The following is a 25,828-nucleotide window of genomic DNA, read 5'->3' as shown; positions in this document are numbered from 1 at the left end:
CTGGCTTCAACAGGGCTTCCATCCTGGTTCCAATTTAAGCTATTAAAATTGTAGCATGACTGATTCCACTCAGAGACAAACGTGCTTTTAATAGCTTACAATCAATTGCCAGTAGACACAATAGTCTCAGGTGAATCTGAGATAAGGCAGGAAAACCAGGGTTTATATTGGAGTAGGTGAGGGTGGAGCCAAAGGAGGAGCCAGCCATCTGAACAATACACAGACTGTGAATTCCACTTCACTGCGAGGACCCCAACCTTTAATTGGGTCAAACATTCGCTTTCATCCTCTTGATCTTGGAAAATGGACTTGATGGAACACACCCAAGTTCCATTCCATTATTTTATTTAAAATATTTTATTTATATTTCCACACTAGCTTGTACAGCCATATACAGTGTCATGCCAACAATGGCAGTTCACATTCAAGTATACATATATTCATTTTTCTTTATGACTATATATACAAGCCTGTGTCTCTACCAACTCCCTCCCCTACACATAAAACAAGACTGCTCCCTCAAACTTCAACAACAAAGCTTTAACACCAGGAAAATAAATAATAAATAAAAGGCAGGGATTGTCGCAGCTCAGTGGGCGGCCTCTGGGTCGATATTCATTCCTGACTTGCCTTGATGGGGATCAGTGTGAGGGAGAGGAAGCTGCAGCAAGGAACAAGGAAACCAATCACCGCCTGGCACCTATGTAGTGCATATATGGCTGCCAGATCTTATGAAAGGTACTGCATTTGTTTCTCAGGTTATTTTCTTCAGAGGAACACAGCTCTGTATTTCCTTGTTCCATTGTTCAATGCTAAGGCTAGAGTCAGACTTCCAAGTCACCGCTATGCACTTCCTGGCCACCGCCAATGCGATTAACACAAATTGCATTTAGAATTTGGACAGTTTCATTGTAAGCCTTATGTCCATTACGTTTCCCAGCTCTGGGTCCTGTGGGAATCCCTTGCCTATAATTTTCCCCAAGCCTTGGCCTAGATCTACCCAAAAGGACCTCACCTTGGTACATGACTAGATTGCATGCATCAACATCCCAGTCGCAATGCCATATGTGAAGCATTGGTCGGAGAGTTCCGGTTTTGACCTGCTTATTTTCTGTGGCATTAGATGCAGCTGGTGCAAAAAGTTTTATTGCTCCAGCCTGTACCTTGCACTGATGACTGTGGTCATGCTTTCCCAGCACAAGTCAAACCAGCATCTCTCATCAATTGCAATGCCCAACTCCAACTCCCATCTTTCTCTTGACCTATGAAGGCCCAGTTTGGGTCTCTCCGACTGGAACAGGCAATACATCGCTGAAATAAATTTCTTACTGCTCCCTCTTCGAATCAAGGGTTCTATGTTACTGCATCGAGTTAGGGCCTAACTTGAACCCAATATGTCCTGTAGAAAATACCTTATTTGAAGATGGCAGTGGAATGTCTGATTTGGCAAAGCATATTTATTTTTTAACCTCAAATTACATTAAATGCCCCTGCTCGAAGCACTTCTCTATGCACCTGATGCTATTACAGCGCCAGGTGCCCAAGATCTTGTTACCTACTGTTAATGGTATTAATTTATTAGGAGTCGGGGTGTTTTTAGAGTTCAGATACTGGTTAATTTTGGGCCAGATACTAATCAGTTGTTTTAGTATGTGGCTTCCCTTCTTCCCTGACAGCAATGTAGCATCCCATTTGTAAATGAAATCTTCTGCTATCTTCTCATCCACTAAGTGTAGATCAATTTGTGCCCAGGATGGTACACCTCTTCCCTGAAAGAAAGTGGTGATGTACTTTGACTGAGCTGCCCAATAATATTTTTTTGAAGTCTGGCATTCTCAATCCGCCTAGATGATAGTCCCATGTTAATTTTTCCATAGAGACCCTTGGCACCTTGCCACTCCAAAGAAACCTTTTAACCTTATGTAGTAGCTGTTTAAGGAAAGCCCGGGGCAACGGCACAGGCAATGTTTGAAAAAGATACTAGAATCTTGGAAATACATACATTTTGATTCAGTTAACGCTGCCCACCAATGATTTGGGCAGGGACATCCACCTCTTTAGGTCCTCTTTGTCTCTCTTCAGCAAGGGGGCATAGTTTAACTTGTATAGATTATTCAAGTTATCATCAATATTAACTCCTAGATATTTGATCCCCTCCTATGGCCACTTTAAATTACTGTTTTCTTTAAATTGACTATAATTACCCTTGGTGAGTGGCATCACTCTTTTCCCAATTGATCTTGTACCCAGAAAGTTTCCCATAGTCCTTCAGTACCATTTTCAGTCGAGGCAGAGAAGTCGCAGGGTCTGTCAGATATATCAATCTTTGGCTTGGCTTCGCGGACGAAGATTTATGGAGGGGGTAAAAGTCCACGTCAGCTGCAGGCTCGTTTGTGGCTGACAAGTCCGATGCGGGACAGGCAGACACGGTTGCGGCGGCTGCAGGGGAAAATTGGTTGGTTGGGGTTGGGTGTTGGGTTTTTCCTCCTTTGCCTTTTGTCAGTGAGGTGGGCTCAATACGTCATTAGCAAATAAGTTAATTTTGAACTCCTCTGGCCCACTCCCTAACCTTTAATGTCTGGATCCTGATGACGGCCTCTACCTGAGGATCCATTGCCAGCACAAAGTGAGCCCATGACAGCAGGCACCTTTGTCTACTAGATGTTCCGTTCCATTATTCTGATGGAATGAGAATCAGATGCAATCTATAATGACCAGTGATTTACTGTGGTCAAAGGGTGAGCAGAAAAAAGCTTTCCTTTTTGAGCCTGCACCCACATAACCTGAGTCAATTTGAAACTGATCTTGCATGCACTTACCAAATTATTTTGTGAAAACATCATTGTCCCATGCACCATTACCAAAAAAGGGATAGGAATATTTTATTGGTGTGGCCAATCCAAAGCTGCAGCTGTAGAATGTGTTTTATCCAAACAACATTCTGTCCATCCTGGCTGATCAACTGCTGTGTATGGGATTGGATCAATCCCAGATCCCATTGCTTTAGAATTCATTTCCCTTACCTAGTCATTTTGTCTGAACATAAGTGAAATATAATGTATCAGGAGTGTGCTGTGGTTAAGATTCAGCTTCATTCATTTGTGCAGTAAAACCTGTTATCCAGAATTAAAGCAATCGGCAACCTCAAGCAACTGGCATAAACATAAAGGAAAATAAATATAAAAAATTGAATACAAGTATAAAATTGTAAAAAGTAAATGTTTTCAGAAGTAATACATAAATCTTTGGTGAAGATAGAAGCAAATATTCAGCCAGTGTTGTGCCTTGGTTGCGCTTTACTCACAGCAGCCGTTCAATGAAATTAGAATAAATTTGTGTTGAAATAAAATAGTGTGGCCCCAGGATGAAGAGTTGGTTGATGCCATTTGCCATTGGGGTGACTCTCTCAAAGTGTCTCTTTATCCCTGCTTAGTAAGAGTCTTTATGAGTATATTATTAAATATATTAGTAAGGGTGGGGGTGGGGGGGGGGGTAAGGTGGTTATTTAACCATAATGCAATTGTTCATCTTTTGTGTAGCTCCGTGGTGGGGGAGGAACCTGCAGATGCAGCAACAGTTAAATATTTTCAAGAATATGATTGAAAATAAAGTAAAATGCTTTAACACTTATATGTTTGAGCAAGTGAAGTTAGTTCAGGATAAATACAGTTGAGTATTTTTTGTATTTTTAACGGTTTAATGGAGGGGTATTTGTTAGGCATTGTAAGAGTGATTCTCAAACAACTAGAAAACTCGCATATCCGGAATGTACCAATCCCCATAGGTGCCAGATAGCAGGGGTTTTATTGTAATTCCCACTTGTGCTCATTAGTCTGGACATGATGCATGTCAGATGCTGCAGACAAGCTGCACCTGAGCATCCACTTATTTAGCAGTGAAAGTCTGTGAATATTACTGCAGATGCTAAAGTATTTTAAGGTAGTGAGGACAGCTGAATGTGTGTTCAAATTTTACTTCTGTGGCTGACCTTTTCCTGTTGTTTTTGCAGTGGTTTTTGTGTCACTGCTCTGCATTACTTCCCTGTGTTTCATCGCCTTTCTGTCTTTTAGGTGTCAATTGCCACTTGTACTGTTAGGAAGTTCAGCAGCATGTCCATGAATGTTCATGTTAAAATCATTTGTAAAGGCTTCTGCACAATGTGGAAGACAGGACAGCATTCTGCTTCTGTGAATTAGCAAAAGTTTTACTGATATGCTTAAAAACTTATTATCCTTGGAGAAGATGTGATATTCACTGCGACACAATACTGCATCTTTGCTATGTATTTTGTTCATATTCTCGCTAACTTCAATCGGAGAATGTGGCCTACTTCTTATCTGCTTATGCACTTGAAGTACACTTTCACAATGCCAACTCTATTTTTCGGGACATTACCAGTGGAGGTGGGTTACATTGTAACTGAGCTCAGTTTCTGCTTGTCTGTGCGGCAGAGATCCTCGTCTCACAGCAGTTTCCTTGGGGAAACATTTACAATGTTTGCGACTCTTCAAAATTCGGCATTGCCCTTTGGTTGGAGAGCAAATGGCAACACTATTCCATCCATTGACTCCAAATTGAAATAACTTGGCAAACATGGCTGTGATATAATGTTGGTTATTTGAAGTAAACCTTAGTAATTTGGTTTACACTGGAATGCAAGGCTGGCTGATTAGCAGATACCTCACTACTTACGCTCACCTCTGAAGACAATGTAATGGCATTGATTAACAGACAAAGGCAACTTGCCAGCTTGAGATGTTCCTGAATGTCTTCCTAAACCATTCAGAATACTTGTAATATCTTCCAGAGAAAATGAAGCCCCTCAAATTTCAAGGGATGTCTTGTGAATCTTCCACCCCAGTTCTGTGGGTTCAACTTATTTCTCAGTTAGCCTTCAAGTACACTGAACAAATTGTTCAGTTGACCTTCAGGTACACTGAACTAATTGCTCAGTTGACCTTCAGGTCCACTGAACTAATTGCTCAGTTGACCTTCAGGTCCACTGAACTAATTGCTCAGTTGACCTTCAGGTCCACTGAACTAATTGCTCAGTTGACCTTCAGATCCACTGAACTAATTGCTCAGTTGACCTTCAGGTCCACTGACCTAATTGCTCAGTTGACCTTCAGGTCCACTGAACTAATTGCTCAGTTGACCTTCAGGTACACTGAACTAATTGCTCAGTTGACCCTCAGGCACACTGAACTAATTGCTCAGTTGACCCTCAGGCACACTAAACTAATTGCTCATTTGACCCTCAGGCACACTGAACTAATTGCTCAGTTGACCGTCAGGCACACTGAACTAATTGCTCAGTTGACCCTCAGGCACACTGAACTAATTGCTCAGTTGACCTTCAGGTCCACTGAACTAATTGCTCAGTTGACCTTCAGATCCACTGAACTAATTGCTCAGTTGACCTTCAGATCCACTGAACTAATTGCTCAGTTGACCTTCAGGTACACTGAACTAATTGCTCAGTTGACCCTCAGGCACACTGAACTAATTGCTCAGTTGACCCTCAGGCACACTGAACTAATTGCTCAGTTGACCCTCAGGTACACTTAACTAATTGCTCAGTTGACCTTCAGGCACACTGAACTAATTGCTCAGTTGACCTTCAGGTCCACTGAACTAATTGCTCAGTTGACCTTCAGGTCCACTGACCTAATTGCTCAGTTGACCTTCAGGTCCACTGAACTAAAGACCACCTCTGCCTTTGGTGATAGTGACCCCTAAGATGTAGGAAGTGCTCTATGGTTTCCAGAGTCTTGCCATTAGCCTTTATTGACAAAGGGAAATGTTTTTGGTTGCACCAGGTTGGCAGAGGACATTGTTACATAGATGTTGAGTGTCAGGCCAATGTGTTTGCAGGCTTCAATGAATGAATGGATGAGGACTGAGAGCTCATCCTTCAACCATCCACATGTACAATGTCTTATGATCTCTGTGGATCAACCTGAGGCACAAAATAAAACATCAGAGGGTCAATCAGGATGAGGGAAAGGGAATTGTTGATGGCTTGTGGTGAGAACCTTTATCAGGTCATCAATTTCTGAGCGCAGTCAATTAGTTCCACCAGTGGCAACCTGGGAGGTGAGGAGCAGCAAAAAAGATTGAAAGGTATGTTGAGGCAGTGATGCAGTCCACTGCATTCTATCAACCAGCAGGAGGAATTGTGGATCACCCTTCTCAAATTCAGCTGATTGCAGAAATTAACCTCCATTTTATGTCTACTTCATGGTGGACTGCAAGCCATGATTCGAACCAATGTGCTCACAGTAAAGCTAATCTGAGCGCAGACTTGTAGCATCATGTAGATAATGAGAATGATGATTGATACCTTTCCTTGGATTTCCTCACTTATTGTCCAAGTAGGTCTGATTTCATGAAATTCCCTTTGAGTTAAAGAGAAAGGAATTTTCCAAGCATTGTTCAATTATATCTGTATTTATGCATCATCGTCTTCTGCAACAACCTTTAAGAAAAATTGCAGAACGTACAAAGAATTATTGAAATTCTTAGTTTGTAACCTGTTTTTATTTTAGAACAAATATCTTATTTCCAAGTTTGCCAATAATTAGGCGGGATTGTCAGTGGGATCTAGGACTTAAATGGTTTCAAGGGACATGCTCACCTGAATGAGTCAGCAAAAACATAGCAGGTGCAGCAATGTAGAAAATCGAAAGGGAGATGGTGGGTTATTTTAATTTAGACCTAAAGCATGGTAACAGGCCATTTCAGCCCACAAGTCAGTGAAGCCCAGTTTACACCCCATTAACCCCCGGTACATTATTGAATGGTTGGAGGAAACCAGAGCCCCTGGAAAAAAAAAACACATGCAGTTATGGGGAAAATGTAAAAATTCTTTACAGACAGCGTGGGATTTGAACCCCGGTCCGGTCCTAATCACTGATGCTATAAAGGCTAACCGCTATGCCAACCATGCCACCCTAATGTTGATGTTCATTGAGATCTAGATATTCGGGTATGTAACTCACTGCAGGTGCAGGAATAAACTGGTTAGACCAGTGGTTCACAACCTTTTTCTTTCCACTCACATACCACTTCAAGTATTCCCTATGCCATCGGTGCTCTGTGATTAGTAAGGGATTGCTTGAGGTGGTATGTGAGTGGAAAGAAAAAGGTTGAGAACCACTGGGTTAGACAAATGGTTTGTTGGCCTTTACTATTTTATGCAGAAGTAAATATGACTTTGCTGCAATTATACAGGACTCTGGAGAGACCAGACCTGGAATATTGTGTGCAGAGTTGATCAGTTGTTTAGTTCATTCCAAGGAGAGAGTGATAGATTTCTAGATATTAAAGATGTCAAGGATATATGAATAATGCACGAAAATGGGTTCAAATTTCAAATTCAAATTCGTTCCTGTTTATTGTCATTTGATTGTACATCTACAACCTGACAAAGTTGCACATCTCCAGACCGTAGTTCACACACACAGTACCACATAAAAACAACATATGCACCTATCGATCCAAATTAAATAAATATAAAAATAATTTTTGGGTTTCTAGGGTTGTTGAACAGTCTCACTGCCTGCGGGGAGAAGCTAGTTCCCAGCCTGGAAGTCCTGGTTTTTATATTCCTGTGCCTCTTTTTTGAAAGTAGAATCTCTAAGATACTGCGGACTGGATGTTAAGAGTCCCCAATGATTCTCAGAGCCACCTTTAAGCACCTCCCTGTACATATATCATTGATAGAGGGAAGGAAGGCCTAAGTGATCATCTTAGCAGTTCTAATCACCCTTTGATCTAAGCTCTGATCTGATGCTTTGCAGCTACTATGCCACACTATGATGCAACCAGCTGGAAAACTCTCTGTTGTACTCCTGTAAGATATTGTTAGGATGGTGGCCAGTAGCCTTGTCCTCCTCAGCCCCTTCCTGGCTAATAAGGAAGTGTTGAGGGTCCAGGATAGGTTGTCCTTTAAATGGACACCAAGGAACTTTATGCTTCTAACTCTGTCTATGATGGATAATATTGTGTGAAGTGGTCCTTCATCTTTCTGGTCCATAATTATCCATAATTATCTTCAGGTTGTTGTTCTTGCACCACTGTAAAAGCCTTCCAACTTCTCTGTAAACCGACTCATCATTGTTGCTGATGAGGCCAAATACCGATGTGCTATCTACAAACCTAATGATTCTGTTGGACCTGTACCTGGCTTTACAGTTGTGAGTTGGCAGTGTGAATAATAATGGGATAAGCATGCAGCCTGAAGCATACTAGTGCGCAGTGTGATGGGGTTTGACGTTTTTCTGCCAACCCAGACAGACTGTGGTGTGTCCAGGATCTCATTGCAGAGAGTCCCAGTAAGGATAGTCCACCACCAGCTTCTGAGGTAGATTTGCATTAAATGGCAAGATGAAATCAATGAATAACAGTCTGGCCTCATTAATGAATAATGACCTGACATATGAGGCATCATTTTCTAAGTTTTGAAATTGAAGATAATCCACGATATCAATGGATGGCAGCGCAAGCTTGAGGAGCCAAATGGCCTTCTCTTATTTCTCACATTTATCACTAACCATTTAAAATTATTCTTGTTGCTTTTGACATTGAATGATTATTCAGCCAGCTTCTTCCATTACAATGTGGAATTCAGGGAACCCAAAAGGGTAGTTCTTGCTAAGGGATCCGAGGGGCAGTTTTTTCACACAGATTATGATGGATATATGGATTGAACTGCCTGAGGATGTGGTTGAGAAGGGTGGAATTAAAATGTCTGGAAGGCATTTAAACAGGTATAGTGATAAGAAGTGTTCAGATGGATTTGGGCCAAATAGGACTGGATCACTTAGGGAAATTAACCAGCATGGATGAGTTGGACAGAACGGCCTGTTTCCATGTGACATAATTCTATGACAATAATTCTATCCTTCTAGTTACATAGAACATGGCACAATACAGTACAGGCAGGCCCACAGCCTTCAATGTTGTGCAAACCCATATATTCCTTCCAAAAAAAATACTAAACCCTCCATACCCCATAACTCTATTTTTCTTTCATCCATATATCTGTCTAAGAGTATCTTAAATGCCCCCAATGTTTCAGCCTTCACCACCATCCCTGGTGGTATTACAGGCACACACAATTCTCTGTGTAAAAAAACTTAGCCCTGATGTCTCCCCTAAACTTCCCTCCCTTCACTTGTACATATGTCCTCTGGTGTTTGCTGACCCTGCCCTGGGAAACAGGTGCTGGCTATCCACCATATCTATGCCTCTCATAATTTTGTATACCTCTATCAAGTCTATTGTTGAACAAAATTAGGATCATATGGTATTAATTGAGTTAATGTTTTTGGAAACATGTTATACGGTGGCACGGTTAGTGTGGTTAGTGCAATGCTATTGCAGCACCCAGTGATTAAGACCAGCGGTTCGAATCCCACTTGTCCGTAAGGAGGTTTTATAATCTTCCTGTGACTGTGTGGGTTTTTCTGGAGGCTCCAGTTTCCTCCCACAGTTCAAAACGTACTGGGATTGCAGGTCAATTGAGTGTAACTGACCAAAATAGCCACAACAGGAGAAGATTCCCTTTGTCCTCACCTCTCACTTCCATATCCAATGCATTATCTTCTGCAATTTCCTCCACCTACATGATCCCACCACCAGACACTTTTCCCTTCACCTCCCCTCTCCACTTTCCACAGGGTCCCCTCCCTCTGAGACTCCCTCATCCACTCATGCCTTACCACTAATTGTCACCTTAGTATCTACTCCTGTAACTGCAGGAAATGCTACACATGCACCCATACTTCCTCTGTCACCACCATTCAGAAGCCTAAAGCGTCCTTCCAAGAGAAGCAACACTTTGCTGTGAATCGTCAGAGGTCATCTACTGCATCCAGTTCTCACATTGTGGCCTCCTCTACATCAAAAAGACTGAACCCTGAGTTTGTTTATTTCATTTAGACATGCTGCATGGTAACAGGCCACTTTGACTCATGAGTCTGTGCCAGCCATTTAACGTATACCACCGATACATTTTGAATGGTTGGAGGAAACTGAAGATACTGGAGTAAACCCACACAGACTCGGGGAGAATGTAAAAACTCCTTACAGACAGCATGGATTTGAACCCCTGTCCCAAACACTGGCATTATAAAGGCATTGCACTTCTACACCAACTGTATCACAGTTTAATTCTGTCCGCTGTTTATATCGGGGACCTCGCAGTGACCAACCATTTCAGTTTTGCACCCCATTTCCACATAGATATTTCTGCCCATGGCCTCATACACTGTCAAACTGAGGCCAGCTACAAATTGGAGGATCTAACATTTCATCTAAGCATTCTCCAATTAGTCAGCATTAACGATAACCCCCAATTCATTTTAGTCTCCTCCCTTGTCTCTTTCTCTTTCCCTATCCTTTTGACTCCCTTCCTCCAGCTCCCTACCCCTTTGCTATCCATTCAGAGAGCTACCCCCTCCCCTATCACCGCAGCTTTCTTTGTCTTCTGCTTTCCCACTCATATACACCTATGACCTCTTGCCTGTTGGCTTGTGCTCCTTCCTTCCTTCCTCTTCCCACCAACTTTTTTATTCAGACGCCTGCCTGCTTTTTGCTCACACCTTTTCGAAGGGCTTATGCCCAAAACTATACCTTTGCTTCCTATGCATGACCTGCTGAGTTTCTCCAGCACGTTTGTGCATTAATCAAGTGTAGTTGTCCTTTAGAGCTGGATCAGTTCAGTGGGTCACTTGCTGAAGATTACAGCTGTCTCTATCTCAAGACAATAGAAGCTCGTCTTGGCTACTCTATTGCAAACAATTTTTCTCCTTCTTAGCATATCTTAAAATTATTTCAGTTTCTAGAATCCACAATATTCTGATTTATGTCTTAAAGTTCTATTGATTTTAAAAACAGATTCTTTACTTCAATGTTGTCTGCATATTAATTTCATCTTCCTGGCACATTACAATTAGGAAATTCCAATCCTTCATCCCATTAGCACAAAATATGATAACTCTTTTCCATACAAAAAAGCCAACTCAGCAATACATTTCAATATATTTAGTTAATTCCTGGAAATTAACTTCCAAAATATTTCATTTGTTTAAAGTTCACTGGAAGCTCAACTACCTAATGGTTATGTACAATTAGTATTATCAAAATATAATGAATGAATACGTCCAATCAATGTAAGGCTCAGACATAGACAGTTTTAACATGGATCATTTCAACTGTAACCACTAGGTGACTGTCACCTAACTGAATGGTCATCATGGAGTTCGTGCCAGCTCATCTGCTTGGATGGGAAGAGATTTGAAACAACCGGTCACCAGACCCGTTCCAGGGCTGTGATTGTCCAGGCACTGGAAAATCAGGAAAATTGTCCTGAACAAGTATGGGAAAGACGGCCTTGTACAGGTAAGAACAAACCAAAAACATTGTTCTTAATTTGGCCTGAAGGTTGGCAAATTCACTATGATTTAGAAATCCACTATAACCTTGGACCATCATCTGAATTGTGAGAGAACATGAGCATGCTGTAAAACAGTGGAATTATCAACTATGATAAAACATAACCCTCCATAATAAAAAAAATCTGCAGATGCTGGTCAACATTTCAGCATTGAGCCTTCTTAAGTTATCATATTAAAAATTAACTGCCTATGCTTTCCAGACCTGCTGAGTTCCTCCAGCATTTTTGTGCACTGAACCTCGATAAGAATGTTGACTGAGGTAGAATTCTGGGAACTTGCCAGGAAAGGACACATGGTTCTCTTCATAAAGTTCTGACTCTGTTTTACCATCTCACAATCATTCGAAGCTTAAATTTGGAGGAAGAATTTTTAGGAATTTTCTTCCTTTGCATAAGACTGTTGCTGGGACATGTTATAGTTCATTTCTTTTTTTCAGATGCTAATGTATTCAATAAAGTTTACATTACATGTTTTATGTCCCTACTTTTATCTATTTAACAATCCCGTTAAATCTGCTGTTCATTCAACAGAAAGTGTGATGGTTATAAATATGACCAATACAGGTGTGGTCAGAATAGCAAGATGACTATTTTGTGTAACTGCTATTTTTCACACACCGAAAGTTCGATATCCAAATGGTTTCTATGAAGACACAGAAGTAGCACAAACAAGAACAAGTGAACAATACAGATTGATAACAGACACTTGTCTGCTGCACTTTATGAGATTACTGCATTAATCTTGCGAAAGATCCTAAAAGAAGCTGTACTAAATCACAATGGCAGTTAACTGTGAAATATTTCTGACATTGAAATACATTACTGTGGTACAACCAAGCTGAATTTGTTTTCACAGGGAACGTCAGTGGACAATGTGCAGCATTCTGTGCATTCATTTGAGTCTAGATGCTCTATTTGTTCACTTGGTTATTTCTCAAATGTTCAATGTTACACTAAATTTAACATCAGAGAAAAAAAACCCAATGAAACTATCAAACAGGGGTCATGCACAGGGCTGGAAAATTTTGCTCCGCAGAGAGGCGGAGTTGGTACTTTCCAGCTTATACTTTTTTAAAAAAATCAAAAAACTGATAAGCTTGGAAAACAAATGAAAATGTAGATGCTGGAATCCGAAACAGAGATGCTGCATGGTCTCAGTCAGCTAAGAAAGAGAAATAAATCATGAAAATCTGCAAACACCATGATTGAAGTAAAAACACAAAATGCTGGAGAAACTCAGCAAATCAAACAGTGTCCTTTATGTAGCAAAGGTAAAAATATATAACTGATGTTTCAGGCTTGAGCTCTTCATCAAGGTATGAGAGAATGCCGGCAGGCATCCGAACAAAAAGAAGGGAGGAGGGGAAGCGGGGGGGGGGGGGGGGCTCAGGGCAAAGGCAGGAGTTAATAAATGAAGAAGGGAGGGAGGGGACAGCAGAGATGGGGGGAGGAGGGATGTCTGGGTGGGTAGAGGGGAGAACTGGAAAGGGGGAGGGGAAAGAAAAGGTAAGCAGAAAGCAAAGAAGTCAAAGTTAATGCCATCTGGCTGGAGAATGCCCAGACGGAAAATAAGGTGTTGTTGCTCCAATCTGGAGGTAGTCAGGGTGTGATAGGCCATGGACAGACATGTGAGTATGGGAGTGTGAAATGGTTTGCTACCGGGAGTTCTCTTTTGTGGCGGATGGAGTAGAGGTGCTGAGTGAAGTGATCTTCCAATCTGCACCCAGTCTCTCCGAAGTCAAGAAGGCCACATAGGGAGCATCGGATGCAGTAAATTAGTCCTATGGATGTAAAAGTGAAGTACTGCTCCACTTGAAATTCCTGTTTGGGACCCAAGACCATGGTGAAGGAGGAGGTGTGGGTTCAAGTGTTGCACCTCCTGCAGCCATAGGGGAAGGGGCCGGGGGCAGGCAATAGGTGGGGAGGGATGAGTAATCACAGAGAGAGCAGTCCCTACAGAAGGTCAAGAGGGGAAGAGAAGGAAAAATGTGTCTTGTGGTGGGATCCTGCAGCAGATGCAGGAAATTCTGGCAGATAATGTGTTGGATGCAGAGGCTGGTGGGGTGGTATGTGAGGATGAGTGGGATTCGATGTTTGTTGTGTCTGGGGGTGGAGGGGGCCATGGCAGGTGAGCATGAAATAAAAGAGATATGGGTGAGGACTAAGTTGATATGGTGGAGGGGATGCTACGTTTGTGGAAGAAAGCAGACATTTTGGAAGATCTAGACTGGAAGACCTCATCTTGGGAACAGATGTGGCGGAGACTGAGAAATTGAGAGAAGAGGATAGAGAAATCATTTTGGGTTAACGGCTTGGGTCAGGAACCTTCCTTCATAAATTGACAGCTTACAAGATACAGGTGGCGGATTGTCCTTTTTATGAGCAAAGTTTTGCATCCTTTTTAAAATGTTCTCCCATTATCCAGATCCTTGGGAAAAAACCTGACGTTGAAGTAACGCTGTTACTACCAAATGCAGTCAATGCAGGATTTAATATCAACTAATGTTAGGGTTATAAAAGAGCATTGCTACATCACTGCACATTAGGGATCTCCTAGTTGCCCTTGTATCATCTAACTACATAGCCAACCAGTTTGATTGCAGGGAACCTTGTGGTTTGTTGAGATTATGAAATTAATATTTTTCATTTTTTCTTAAAACTCAGATTATTGAGTTCATCGAGTACATGTCATTTTTCAGAACAATCCTATCAATTTCTTTCCTCCACATATTTTGTTATAACTTACTTTTCCTGACATGCATATCGAGTTCACCCTGATTTTTCAGATACTCAAGGGTAAAGTATAATACAAATTAACCCACCAACTAGCATCTCTTCTCAGGGATAGGGGGGGTAAGCAGAGCACCCCATGTGAACATGCAAACTCCATCCCAACGGCAGCCAAGGTCAGGACTGAACGCAGGTCACTGAAACTGTGAGGTACCAACACTCCCTGCTGCATCACTCAGCCTTCCACAGAATTTGGACAATGATATTTAGCAATTAAGAAACAGCAAAAGTCCCCTTTTTACAGCTTTCAGCACAAGGAGTTAATGTTGAGAACTTTGTCCATCCATTGGGAGGAGACAAGTCCACATTTAACTGGCAGCAGCTATGCACCACCTCAAAATACACATCCATCTGTTCTGTTCTGTTAGGTTCCTCTTGCCTGTCCATGGATGGTCTGAAGTTCCATTATCTTCCTCAGAATTCACAAAACAGGAGGTGTAATCTTAAATGGGTATAAAGTAGCTAAAGTGGCTTTTAGTCATGATTATTTCTTTAAACAAAATAAGCGTATGAAGATTTGTATGAATTCGGAGCTGACCACTCAGACTCTTGATCCTCGATTGCCATGCAATAAGGTCACCACTGATCTGGGCTTCGATTGCCATGCAATAAGGTCACCACTGACCTCGGGCTTCCTGCTACTCTTTTAATTCATGCTTATCAAGAATTTAACCTTTTCTGCCTTAATAAAATCACCTCAGCTTTTTTTCTCTTCTGCTTTTCCACCCATATCTACCTAAGACCTCTTGCCTGTTGGTCTTTGCTCCTCCCCCTGCCCCTTACTCCCTCCTCTCCTCTTATTCCCCCCATCTCTTTTATTCAGCCGCCTGCCTGCTTTTGGCTCAAGGTTTTTGCACAAGAGACTCTGGCCAGAAACATTGGTTATGTCCATGTATTTCCTACAGATGCAGCACGATCTGCAGAGTTTCTAGAGCACTTTTTGGTATTGCATGACCACAGCAATGGCAGGCTTTCCTGTTCAACTCATGTTTACATTTTACCCTGCTACTAAAACACATTTGTATTTATCCCAATATGCAGACTGCATCTTCTTTGACTCTTGAACTTACTTAGTAATCATTGATAGACATCATGTGGCTGAAATAATTTTTCCATTTCTCAGTTTAGTTTGAAGGTCCAATTCGGTTTTTAAAATTTGAATTTTAAACATTATAAGAAAAAAAAACCAGATCATCGTGGCTATTTCAGCAACTGACAAAAGTGCAATTAATCATACATCTCAATTCCATTGCTTTGTCAATGACCATCTTTCTCAATTTACCTTTAGTCCAAAAATATATCAATCAGCTTGAAGTATCCATTACTCTTTGGTGTGAAGTAGTCGCACAGATGAATGAGCTGCTACAGCATTGTGACCCGAATTCAATCTGGACTTCTGGTGGTGTCTGTATGGAGTTTGGATTTTCTCTCTGCAATTGCACGCATTTCCTCCCGGTGCTTTTCTTTCTCCCCCCCCCCCCCCCCCCCCCACTCACATCCCCCAAAAATATGGCTTAATAGGTTAATTGGCCCTAGTGTATGCGTAAGTGGCAGAATTGATGAGAAGGTAGAGAGAATTGGTGAATGGGACTGTTCTGTGAGTTAGCATGTGCTTGAAGAATCAAAGAGCTGTATTCCATAAGAAAATATGGAAATTATAAAAGTTTCATTACCATTAGCTCTTTTTTTTTCGAAATTTATTTATAGTATCTCCATACATTCATTTCAAATTGACTTAGTATAATATTACATAATAGATACTAAATAATTTTCAAATTTTCATCCTCCCCACCTCCCCTAACCCCTTAGGAAACCACCTTGTGGTGGTTAATTCCCAAAAACCCAAATGGGTGTGGTATAAACCACAAGTGGCATATGACTTTCGGGAGCAGAAGTACCACCCCCTCCCCCCCCCCAGGCAGACAAAATACACGTATAAACCGAAAAATCATCATTTCTTATATCCATAAAACCCCGGTCCATCAATTTAACCAATCTTATTCATAAACTCTTTTTTTGAAAATCCAAACTTGATATTAAATTTTGAACCCTTTCCACCCTCCCAACACTGAGTTAAACATTGTTTACAATCAATAAAAGTTTTTTTTATTTTTTTTTTCAAATCTTCCTGAATTTCATCCACTGAATTAAAACACCTCTGAACATCCCAGTTCAACACCGAATCTTCCATTCTTCTCAGTCTCAAGTTGAATTTGTAGCTTACTTTCAAAAAAAGTTTTTTTTCAAATCTTTTAAAATTTTCTTGAACATAATTCCTTCGGTCTTGATCTTCTAAAGCATCAATGTTATTCATAAGTTCTTTCTTCTGTGTTTCCCAATTTAATACCAAATTTTCCACTTTGTCAATCTTCTCAATGTTAAGTTGAAATTATTGTTTATTTTCAAGAAAGACTTATTCAAAATTTTTAACTCTTCTTGGACATTGCTCCTTCGAGTTTAATTTTATAAATCATCAATCTTGTTCATAGTTTCTTTCAACTGAATTTCCAAATTTAATAATAAAGTTTCCGTTTTTTCCAATTTTCTCAATATTAAACTGATCTTGTTGTTTAGTTTAAAAAAAAACCTTTTCAAAACTATTAAAATCTGTTTGCAATGTATGCATACTCACAGATAATAAATTCACTCTTCCAATATTCCATCCAAAAAAAAATCACTAATAAACCTTATTGCAGGTCAAGGAGTTCCATATATATGTTTATCTTCAGAAAATATTTCAAATATTTCAAATCAACATTCGTCGCCATTTTTCAAAAAAGAGTCCGAAATCAACTTTAATAAGTTCTGTTCTTGAGAAAATTCCAGCACCAACTCCGGCTCTGTCTGGACAAATAGGTCAAATTTCTTCCAAAATCAAAGAATGTAATTTTGTTCTGTATTTATAGATAATAAATTCATCCTTCCGATATTCCATCCAAAAAAAATCACTAATAAACTTTAATGTTATCTGGATTTTTAAAACTCACGGGCAACCAATGCCAATTACTGCAATTTATCTTCATAAAACATTTCAAATCAATATTCATCACCATCTTTCAGAGGGGTGTCCAAGGCCAGCTTATCCGACAGTCCAATTAATGAGCTCCGTTCTTAAGAAAATTCCAGCCTTGACTCCGTGGTTCTGTCTGGGCAAGTAGGCCGAGTTTCTTCCAAAGTCGGAGAGTGTAGTTTTGTTCTGTATTTGAACTCTATTTTCCTTAATCTTTGTTGCCATTTTAAACTAAAAACAATTGATAAACAAAACAAAGACTTTTAACAGAAAAGAAATATTCTTAAAACGGGTATTATATAACTGCCTGGGGGAGACCGGGAATGCACGTCCGCTCCCTACGCCATCTTGCCACGCCCCCCCACCATTAGCTCTTGAGCTAAAACACAAAGCCTTTGGCTTGAGATCATGTTGCTACATTCTAGGCCCTTTAGTCGAGTGAAGGAAAATCTCTGCTGTCACCTTGACAAGCTATTTGAGAGTACTAAATAGTTTAAAGTGATAACTTCTCACTCCTCAAACCCCCAAAACTACAGGCCAAATCTGCTCACATTTTCATCATGGCCGCCCCTCACAATCAGGAATCCTTGTAGTAAAGGTTGTTACCTGGCCTGTTTTGAGTATTGCAGAATCTTGTTGAAATATACATCAACGACCTCGAAATAAATTGACCAAACACCGAGAAACTAGAGGGAGTTAGTCAGACAAGCAGCAGCCATGGAAAAGAAGGGACAGTCAACCTTTCCATTCGGGACCTTTTATCGGGACTCCTGTGTCCTAAAAATAAATTGTTAGCTGGAGTTTGTCTGGAGTGGGCTGACACTTCAGAGCAAGTTACAAAATTCAGTGCTTGCAGCAGCGTCTTAGTACAAACATTTAAATTATAAAACCATCTCTAGTGCACTTCGATAATATAGAAGCTAAATACTTCAGGTATAATTTTGGAACAATCTCCTTGTGCAGAGAAGATCATGAGAAGAGTAAGGGAAGTCCAAAGGAAAATGTGTGGAAGGGAAAGGAAAGTGAATAAGTAAGAGATGGAAACTTAATTTCAAATCTGCCTACCCAATATTATTCAATATTTAACAAATATATGAAGGGCTGAATAATTAATTTATCATAGGATGCCGTCTGGATTCTGTTCATAGGCCTTATGTACGCTTTAATGATATAAAGAGATAAGTGAAAACTGGACTCTTGCTGGTAATAAGCTTCCCTGCACTGCTAAAACAACCTTGGTGGCCACCTTTCACTCTCTCTTCAGAGGTAGATCTCTATGCAAGATAGATGTTAATTGAAAATTAGGTTAATCTCGTTCAGTTGGAAAGATTTTGCACTTCATCTCTGCAGAACTAAATTGAAGCTTATCAGCTCCTCCTAACCTACACTGAAAGTAATTAACATTACTAATAATGATCATTGCTAAGGAAAACAAGATCAATGGAGACCTCCCCCTATTTTGCTAACTCTAAGGTTTCCTATTTTATTCAAAAAGATTAAGAAATTCAGCATGTGTCAAAAATAATTCATGTTTTTATGTTAGTACTCTGTATCTAGGTGAACAATAATAGGTCTTTTTCAAGATGGTTGGACCTAAAATAAGGCAATTATCAAAGAATATAGTGAACAAACTTCTGCTGATTGGAATATGACAGTGGGCTGCAATTTATCATGTTTAATATCTGACTATCCTCAGTGAAACAATTGAGATGTGACACTGCGTGAATATCCTGCAGCGAGTTAAATACGCCTTAAGAGGCCAGGGTGGATTAATGCGGAGCTTTCCCAACATGAATTAAATGGATTGAGCGCAATCCATGAAACATATCACAAAATTCTTTTTTTTTTGTGTCAGCATCACAGTGCGAACATTTATATAAACTACCTTTCAAAATAAATAAGTGGTGCAAGAAAGAGGAAAATAAAAAGAAAAATAATTTGTCAGACATTCCGTCACATTTCATTAACAGACATACTGTCACATTTATTTTCACTCTCTGTTCTCTCAGTCCAACTAAAACTTCCAAAAGTTGAATTCTATTGCTCAAGGACCCAGCACATTGATTGCCAAAACACCACCTTCATTCTAACACGTGATGTCAAATCAAATATGTTTTTAGTCCGAAATTCCGCAATATTGCCACAAGGAAGACCCAGCATGAAGCCAGCTTTGGCCATTTACACTGAAACGAACAAAGCCTGCATTTTTACGGGTCAGTGTGCCTATTTACAAAGCCAGCCGGCATTCCCCAAGCAAAAGAGGTGGAACGTGCAACTCGACAGTATCAGTGTATAACCTACTTTATTTGACAGCATGTTAGACCCTTTTTTCCCCCAAAAAATGGCTCAAAAATATGCCCACGTTCTTTTGTGAGCTTGAAATTAGGGTGATAATGGTAAGTAACGCTGACAGTCCCCACACTACTCTTTGTTATGTTGACAAAGTGTCAGATTTGTGAGAAACATGTCTGGACACAAGGGTTTGCAATCAAATGTTATATTTATTCGCACAATTAATAGAAGAGCATGGGAAAATCATAGCAGGAATAAAACATATACACAATGTATAAAAGAGCATGGGAATATCTACTGCAAATATTGATCTATAGAAGTCCATTTCAAACATTTTCTTTCCACTCATATACCACTTTAGGTAATCCCTATACCATCGGTGCTCTGTCATCAGTAAGGGATTACTTAAGGTGGCATGTGAGTGGAAAGGGAAGGTTGAGAATCACTGCTCTAGACCCAATTGTTACTGAAATATTTTGCATGAGATAAATTGTCATTGGCCCATTTCCTTTGGAGTCGTGAAACCCTGCACATGACGAGTCAATTAGCTATGATTAAAACAGTGGTTTTCAAACTTTTTCTTCCCACCCCCATACCACCTTAAATAATTATTTACTAATCACCACTATCTATCATTGGTGGCAGCTGTTTGGGGGTGGGGGGGGTGGGGGGGTGCAGGGCAGTAGGACTCAGACTGTTCAAACTGAAGACAAACCCACTGGCCAGCTTGCTCACAGTAAAAGGAGACGTGAGACACTTGGTGACAGTTGAGAGTGAGCTGGCAGGATCAGTGTCGGGGCTGGTCTTTTATAGCAATGCCACTTCCTATCTCTAATCTCCTCTCCCTTAATATCTGAAGGCTTGTCAGTGACTGTCTTGAATATATTCAGTAACTGAGCATTCCCATCTTTCTTCTGTCGAGTTCCAGATTCAATACCCTGTGATACATACTTTTTATCTTATTCATGAATGATCAAGCCCTATTTTGAAAGACCAAAAGCCACCCCACATCTGTTCTGTCAAAGCCATGAATTATGTACTTATGAATTAAATCCTTGTTCATTCTCAACCTTTTTCTTTCCACTCACATATCACTTTAAGTAATCCCTATGCCATAGGTGCTGTGGTTAGTAAGGGATTGCTTAAGGTGGTACATGCGTGGAAAGAAAAAGATTGAAAACCATTGTTTTAATTGTACCTAATTGACTCATTATGTGCACGGTTTCATAATTCCAAAGGAAATGGGCCAATGACAATTTTTCTCAAACAAAATATTTCAGTAACAATTGGGTCTGAAGCAGTGGGTCTCAAACTTTTTTTTCCTCAATCACATACCACCGTAAGCAATCCCTTACTAATCACAGAGCACCAATGGCATAGGGATTATTTAAAGTGGTATGTGAGTGGAAAGAAAAAGGTTGAGAACCACTGATCTACAATTCATTTCAGACTTCTGCATTTATGGGAGCATGCATAGACATTGAGATGGGCTAAACCCCAAGTGCCTGCCTAGTGAACTGTTTCATCTTGTTTTCGTATGTGTCAGTTCTAGAAAACACATGGATGAAGGAAAAGATCTTTACTTTAAAGTTGATGTAAACAGCACCATGAGGTTGAAAGTCTCTATTACAGATTGTGCATACTTTGTCTGCCCCTGCTGGCAGCCAAGTCTAATGAAACAGGAGCTAAAATCCTTAAGGCATTGCTAGGTGCTTTGCAAACAAGATCACTAGCATTACATCTCCCTTTCTTAAAACAAAAGTAACTTACTTTTAACTAACATGTTTTCTTTGTATAACTCTGCAATTTTAACTTTAACACCAAGAACTTACATTTTCATTATTATCAACATTGCTAATATTTTTTTAAACTTGTTTTACGTGTTCACATTTACATACACAAGAACTTGAAGAGCAAATAAGATAGCACTACTTCATTCTATAACAGGAGTCTTTAAATTTGCTCAATGAGTTTCTTAGGAGGATTCACGTGTCTTGACGATCTCCTGATTGAGTGTCCATGAATCTAAGATGTTGCCTTAGACGATGCCTTCTCAGATGTACATTCATGTTGTTCAGCAGTATCCATCTTTCCACCGACTGTGGCTGGTCCCATGGGAAGATCTTGATGGTTTCTTTACAGAACAGCACCTTCATCTGTCTGAATGGTGTATGATCTTGGTTGAACTTCAATAAGGACAATTCCCTTCTGAGTCCATAAGTTTGTTTAGTCTTTTAGCCTTACTTGGTCACCAGTGTAGAGTTCAGGTAGGTTTTTTGTTCCTCTGTCAAAGTAATACTTCAGCTTTTCTTTCTGTTGTTCTTTGACCTTCTTCACTTTCTCCTCCTCTTTTGTTTTTAGGAGCTTCTCCTGAATGGATAGGTTTGATCTTAGCCTATGCCCCATAAGGAGTTCTGCTGGTGACATACCATACTCGAGTGGTGTTATGCAATATACCAGCATGCTCTGGTAGAAATCTGTTTCACTGTTTTTTGGCTTGTTCATCAGTCTTTTCATTGTCTGTACAGATTTTTCCACTAGACCATTGGACTGTGGAAAATGAGGACTTGATGTGGTGTGTACAGTGTCACACTCTTTGGCAAACTGTCGGAAATTTAAATAGCAAAACTGGTGTCCATTGTCTGTGAAGACCTCGCTTGCCAAGGCATGTCTGAAGAATATGGCTTTCATACCTGTTATTACAGCATCTGCAGTAGTGGTGTTCAGTTTACTCACCTTTTCTTACACTTTTTGATTATGAGATGTCCTCCATGGATCCTTTTTAGCATCTCTTTTCTCAGACTCTTTGGGATAGGGATTTTACTTCCTTTGTAGATGATGTCTTCGACTACTGATAGTTCTGCCCTGTAGTTCCAGTACTTGTCTCTGACTTTGAGCTCCATTTTTGCATCTGATATGAACAGGGCACTTGTGATCATGTCCACGAAGGCATTCATGTCTTCATCCATTTTGGTGTTTGCGGGCTGTCTCATGTCATCAGCTCTTTACAACGTGTCCTGCTATGTACATTAGCCTACCCAGAGTGTATGCCACATTCAGTGTGTATCTAAGTGGACATTCATTTAATAGCTTTTGGAACAATGTAATCAAGGGCTGATGGTTAGTCTCTACACTGATTGCTTGTCCTGACACAAATTGATGAAATTTTTCACAGGGATATGTGATGCTGAGCAGCTCCTTTCAAATTTCAGTGTATTGCATCTCCACGTCTGTCGTTGAGCGTGATGCATACACAATTTTTTGCAGAAGAACTGCACCGAGCCCACTATGTGATGCATCTGATGATGTCATCCATTGAGGTATCAACTTCATCCAGGTGCTCATAGACCATATGGATAGTTTTGTGATACACTTCAGGAGCTGAGGCAATTCCGAATGGTAACCTTAGGAATCTGTATCTGCCAAATGGACTATTGAATGTACATAGTCTTGAACTTGCTTCATCCAATTTTAACTGCCAAAATCCTGATGATGCATCTAACTTGCTGAAAAACTTTGCATTTGCAAACTGTGACATGATTTCTTCATATGTCAGAAGCTTAGTATTTTCTCTTCATTGCTCTGTTTAGATCTCTTGGATCCAAGATCATTCTAAGCTTTCCATTATTTTTGTCCACAACGAGTGAAATCACCCACTCCATTGGATCATCTATCTTCTGAATCGCATTCAGGCTTTCCATCCTGTCCAACTCTGCTTTTAGTTGCTTTTGAAGTGCAAATGGAACTTTTCTGCATGGATGTATTATCAGTGCCACATGTTTATCCACTCTGATCAAGCGTTCTCCTGGAAGGCAGCCTAGACGCTGAAAAAGGTAATTGTACTCTTTCATAAGTTCATCATTGACTCTCTCTCCTTCGCTTTCCACAATGAGGACTCTTCATACCAGGTTCAGTTTCTCACAGGCTGTTAAACCTAGTATGGCCTGTACATCCTTTGGTACCACGATGAATGCTTGCATGTGCTCTTTGTCCTTGTGTTTCACTTTGACCATGCATTCTTCTTGCTCTGGTATATCAGTACCTGAATATATTGTCACCTTCACTTTTGTTCCACACATCTTTGGTCTGGGTCTAATCTTAAAATCAATCTCTGATATTACATTAATTTGTGTTCCAGTATCCAATTTAACTGAAATGCATATACCATTCACTTTTAATCTCAACATCCAGTCTCTGTTTTCTTTCTTGTTTTCAGTTACAATATCTACATAGAATTCTTCTATCACCCATTCATCTACTGCATGAACCTTGCTTTGTTGCACTTGGGTCCTACAACAACAGGCATAATAGTTGCTTTTGTTGCACATATAGCATGTTTTTATCATATGCTGGACACTATTTTGGTAGGTGTGTTGTATCATATCAAAGACTTGGCTTTCAATTTTTCACTTTCACTTTTGTTCTTTGGCCACACCTCTCTTTCCATTTTGGTCTCGTTTTGTTAAACAGTTTCTGTCTGTTCTTTCTCACTGCATCCACGTTGGAGCTAGTTTCACTGAACAGCTCTTTTGCCTGCAATTTTACAGTTTCTGCAGCTCTACAGAATGCTATGGCTTTTTCCAGGTCTAGATTTTGCTCTCTTAGCATTCTTTCCCTTAGACTGTTATCTGGAATACTGCACACAAGTCTGTCTTTCATCAGCGAGTCAGTCAGTCCACCAAATTCACACATTTTGCTTCTTCTTTTTCTCAATTCAATCTCATACTGATCAATATTTCTTCTGTTTTCTGTATGCATGTGAAAAATCTGTGCCTCTCAAACATCATGTTATGTTTAAGTATGCAGTTTGCCTCAAACTGTTTCATTATTTTTTCCAGTTTCATTTTGTCTCCTTCAGCAGCAAATGTGAAGTTATTATGCACCTACAGGGTTTCATCACCCACGACCTATAAGAAAACTGATACTTTCACTTTATCACTTTTCTTGTCAGCTCTGACTGCCACCAAATACAATCCAAAATGCTGTTTATATCTGTTCCAATTTTCAGCCACATTCCCTGTAAGCTGAAGTTTTTCTGATGGATGTAATCCTTCCATTTTTTTTCTCTTTGGTGGCTTCTTTTCACTGATCAGTTGCTGACTTTAGATTTTCCTTTAATATGTTTCCTTTTAATTTCCTTCATCCCACTTATGATACTATGCTTCATCTTGTATTCATATGTGTGAGTTTTTTGACCACACATGGATGAAGGAACATGAGCTATAATTCTTAAGGCATTACTAGTTGCATTGCAACTATGATCACTATCATTATATGAACTACTAACTGTCAGCTAGATCGACTGTGCCTTTTACCTTTGCTGTTTAATTGCAGCTCATGCAATCTAGCAGAGCTAATGTCAATTCAGTTATGTACTGGGAATGATACCTTAACGGGTTGGTGCTGGACACAGCCACACTTTGTGATTTCTCTCACCCCTCTCCATGAACAGCCCACAGCAACAGAGAGCAGGAAACAGACTGCTGAGAAAGAGCAGGCTGCCAGGAGAGAGGGGAACAGCGGTATTATTCTAAAAAGGATTTTTCCTGCTGTCCTACTTGCATGTTTTGTACAAGTTTTAAATGCTTACCCATAAATACACTAGAAGGATTATAGGCACATCCATTCCCATCATGGTGCCAGAATGCCTGATAGCCCCTTTTACACAGACAGCATTCTGGCACTGTTACTGCAACTGCTATTTAGACAACAGGCATTCTGTTAAAAAGGAACAAATGTCCTGGAATAAAGGGCTGTGGATTGCCTTTTCAGCTTCAGTGATAGCAAGTATTTGTTTTTTTATTATTCAGTTTGAGGAGGTTACTGTTGTAAAACAAACGGCAGTACATTAATTTAAATGGAAAGCTACATATTTCCTCCTGATTTATACTCATCCTCTCAAACACATAGTAAGCCAAAAACCAAAATCAAGCTGCCAAAATCAAACTTCCTTCTCCTTTGTTGTTTTATTTTAATTTTACTGACCAATATATAAAATGATGACATGAATATATTTGAATTCATTTCCTGCAACCAGCACTATGTATCTTTTATTTCTAGAAGGAACTTGTCATGAGTATGAGTGGAGGTCAAGTGCCTGGAATGGCAATGAGCGCAGTGTATGGTGTGTCCGTTCAGATGGTGTCAATGTAACAGGTAAACCATCGGATCTAATTCTTTATTCAGAAGGTTTCTAGTCAGATTAATGTTTGATTTTAAATCATTGTTGATCTTCTTTTATTCTATTCATTGCATTCCTCAAAATAAATTGCCAC

The 25,828-nt window shown here is 40.0% G+C and overlaps 1 protein-coding gene across 4 annotated transcripts in view; it reads left to right on the top strand.

Moving 5' to 3' along the window:
- Positions 1-25,828, top strand: part of thsd7ba (thrombospondin, type I, domain containing 7Ba) — a 1,034,072-nt gene that overhangs the window by 975,659 nt on the left and 32,585 nt on the right. For all 4 annotated transcript variants that reach the window (XM_069935130.1, XM_069935128.1, XM_069935129.1 and 1 more), the window contains 2 exons: positions 11,233-11,406; positions 25,614-25,709. In XM_069935130.1, the coding sequence (XP_069791231.1) occupies positions 11,233-11,406; positions 25,614-25,709 (270 nt within the window). The remainder of the gene's footprint in view (positions 1-11,232; positions 11,407-25,613; positions 25,710-25,828) is intronic.

Source organism: Narcine bancroftii, chromosome 4, assembly GCF_036971445.1.
Source record: "Narcine bancroftii isolate sNarBan1 chromosome 4, sNarBan1.hap1, whole genome shotgun sequence".
Lineage (NCBI taxonomy): Eukaryota > Metazoa > Chordata > Chondrichthyes > Torpediniformes > Narcinidae > Narcine > Narcine bancroftii.
This window is presented reverse-complemented; position numbering and strand designations above follow the sequence as displayed.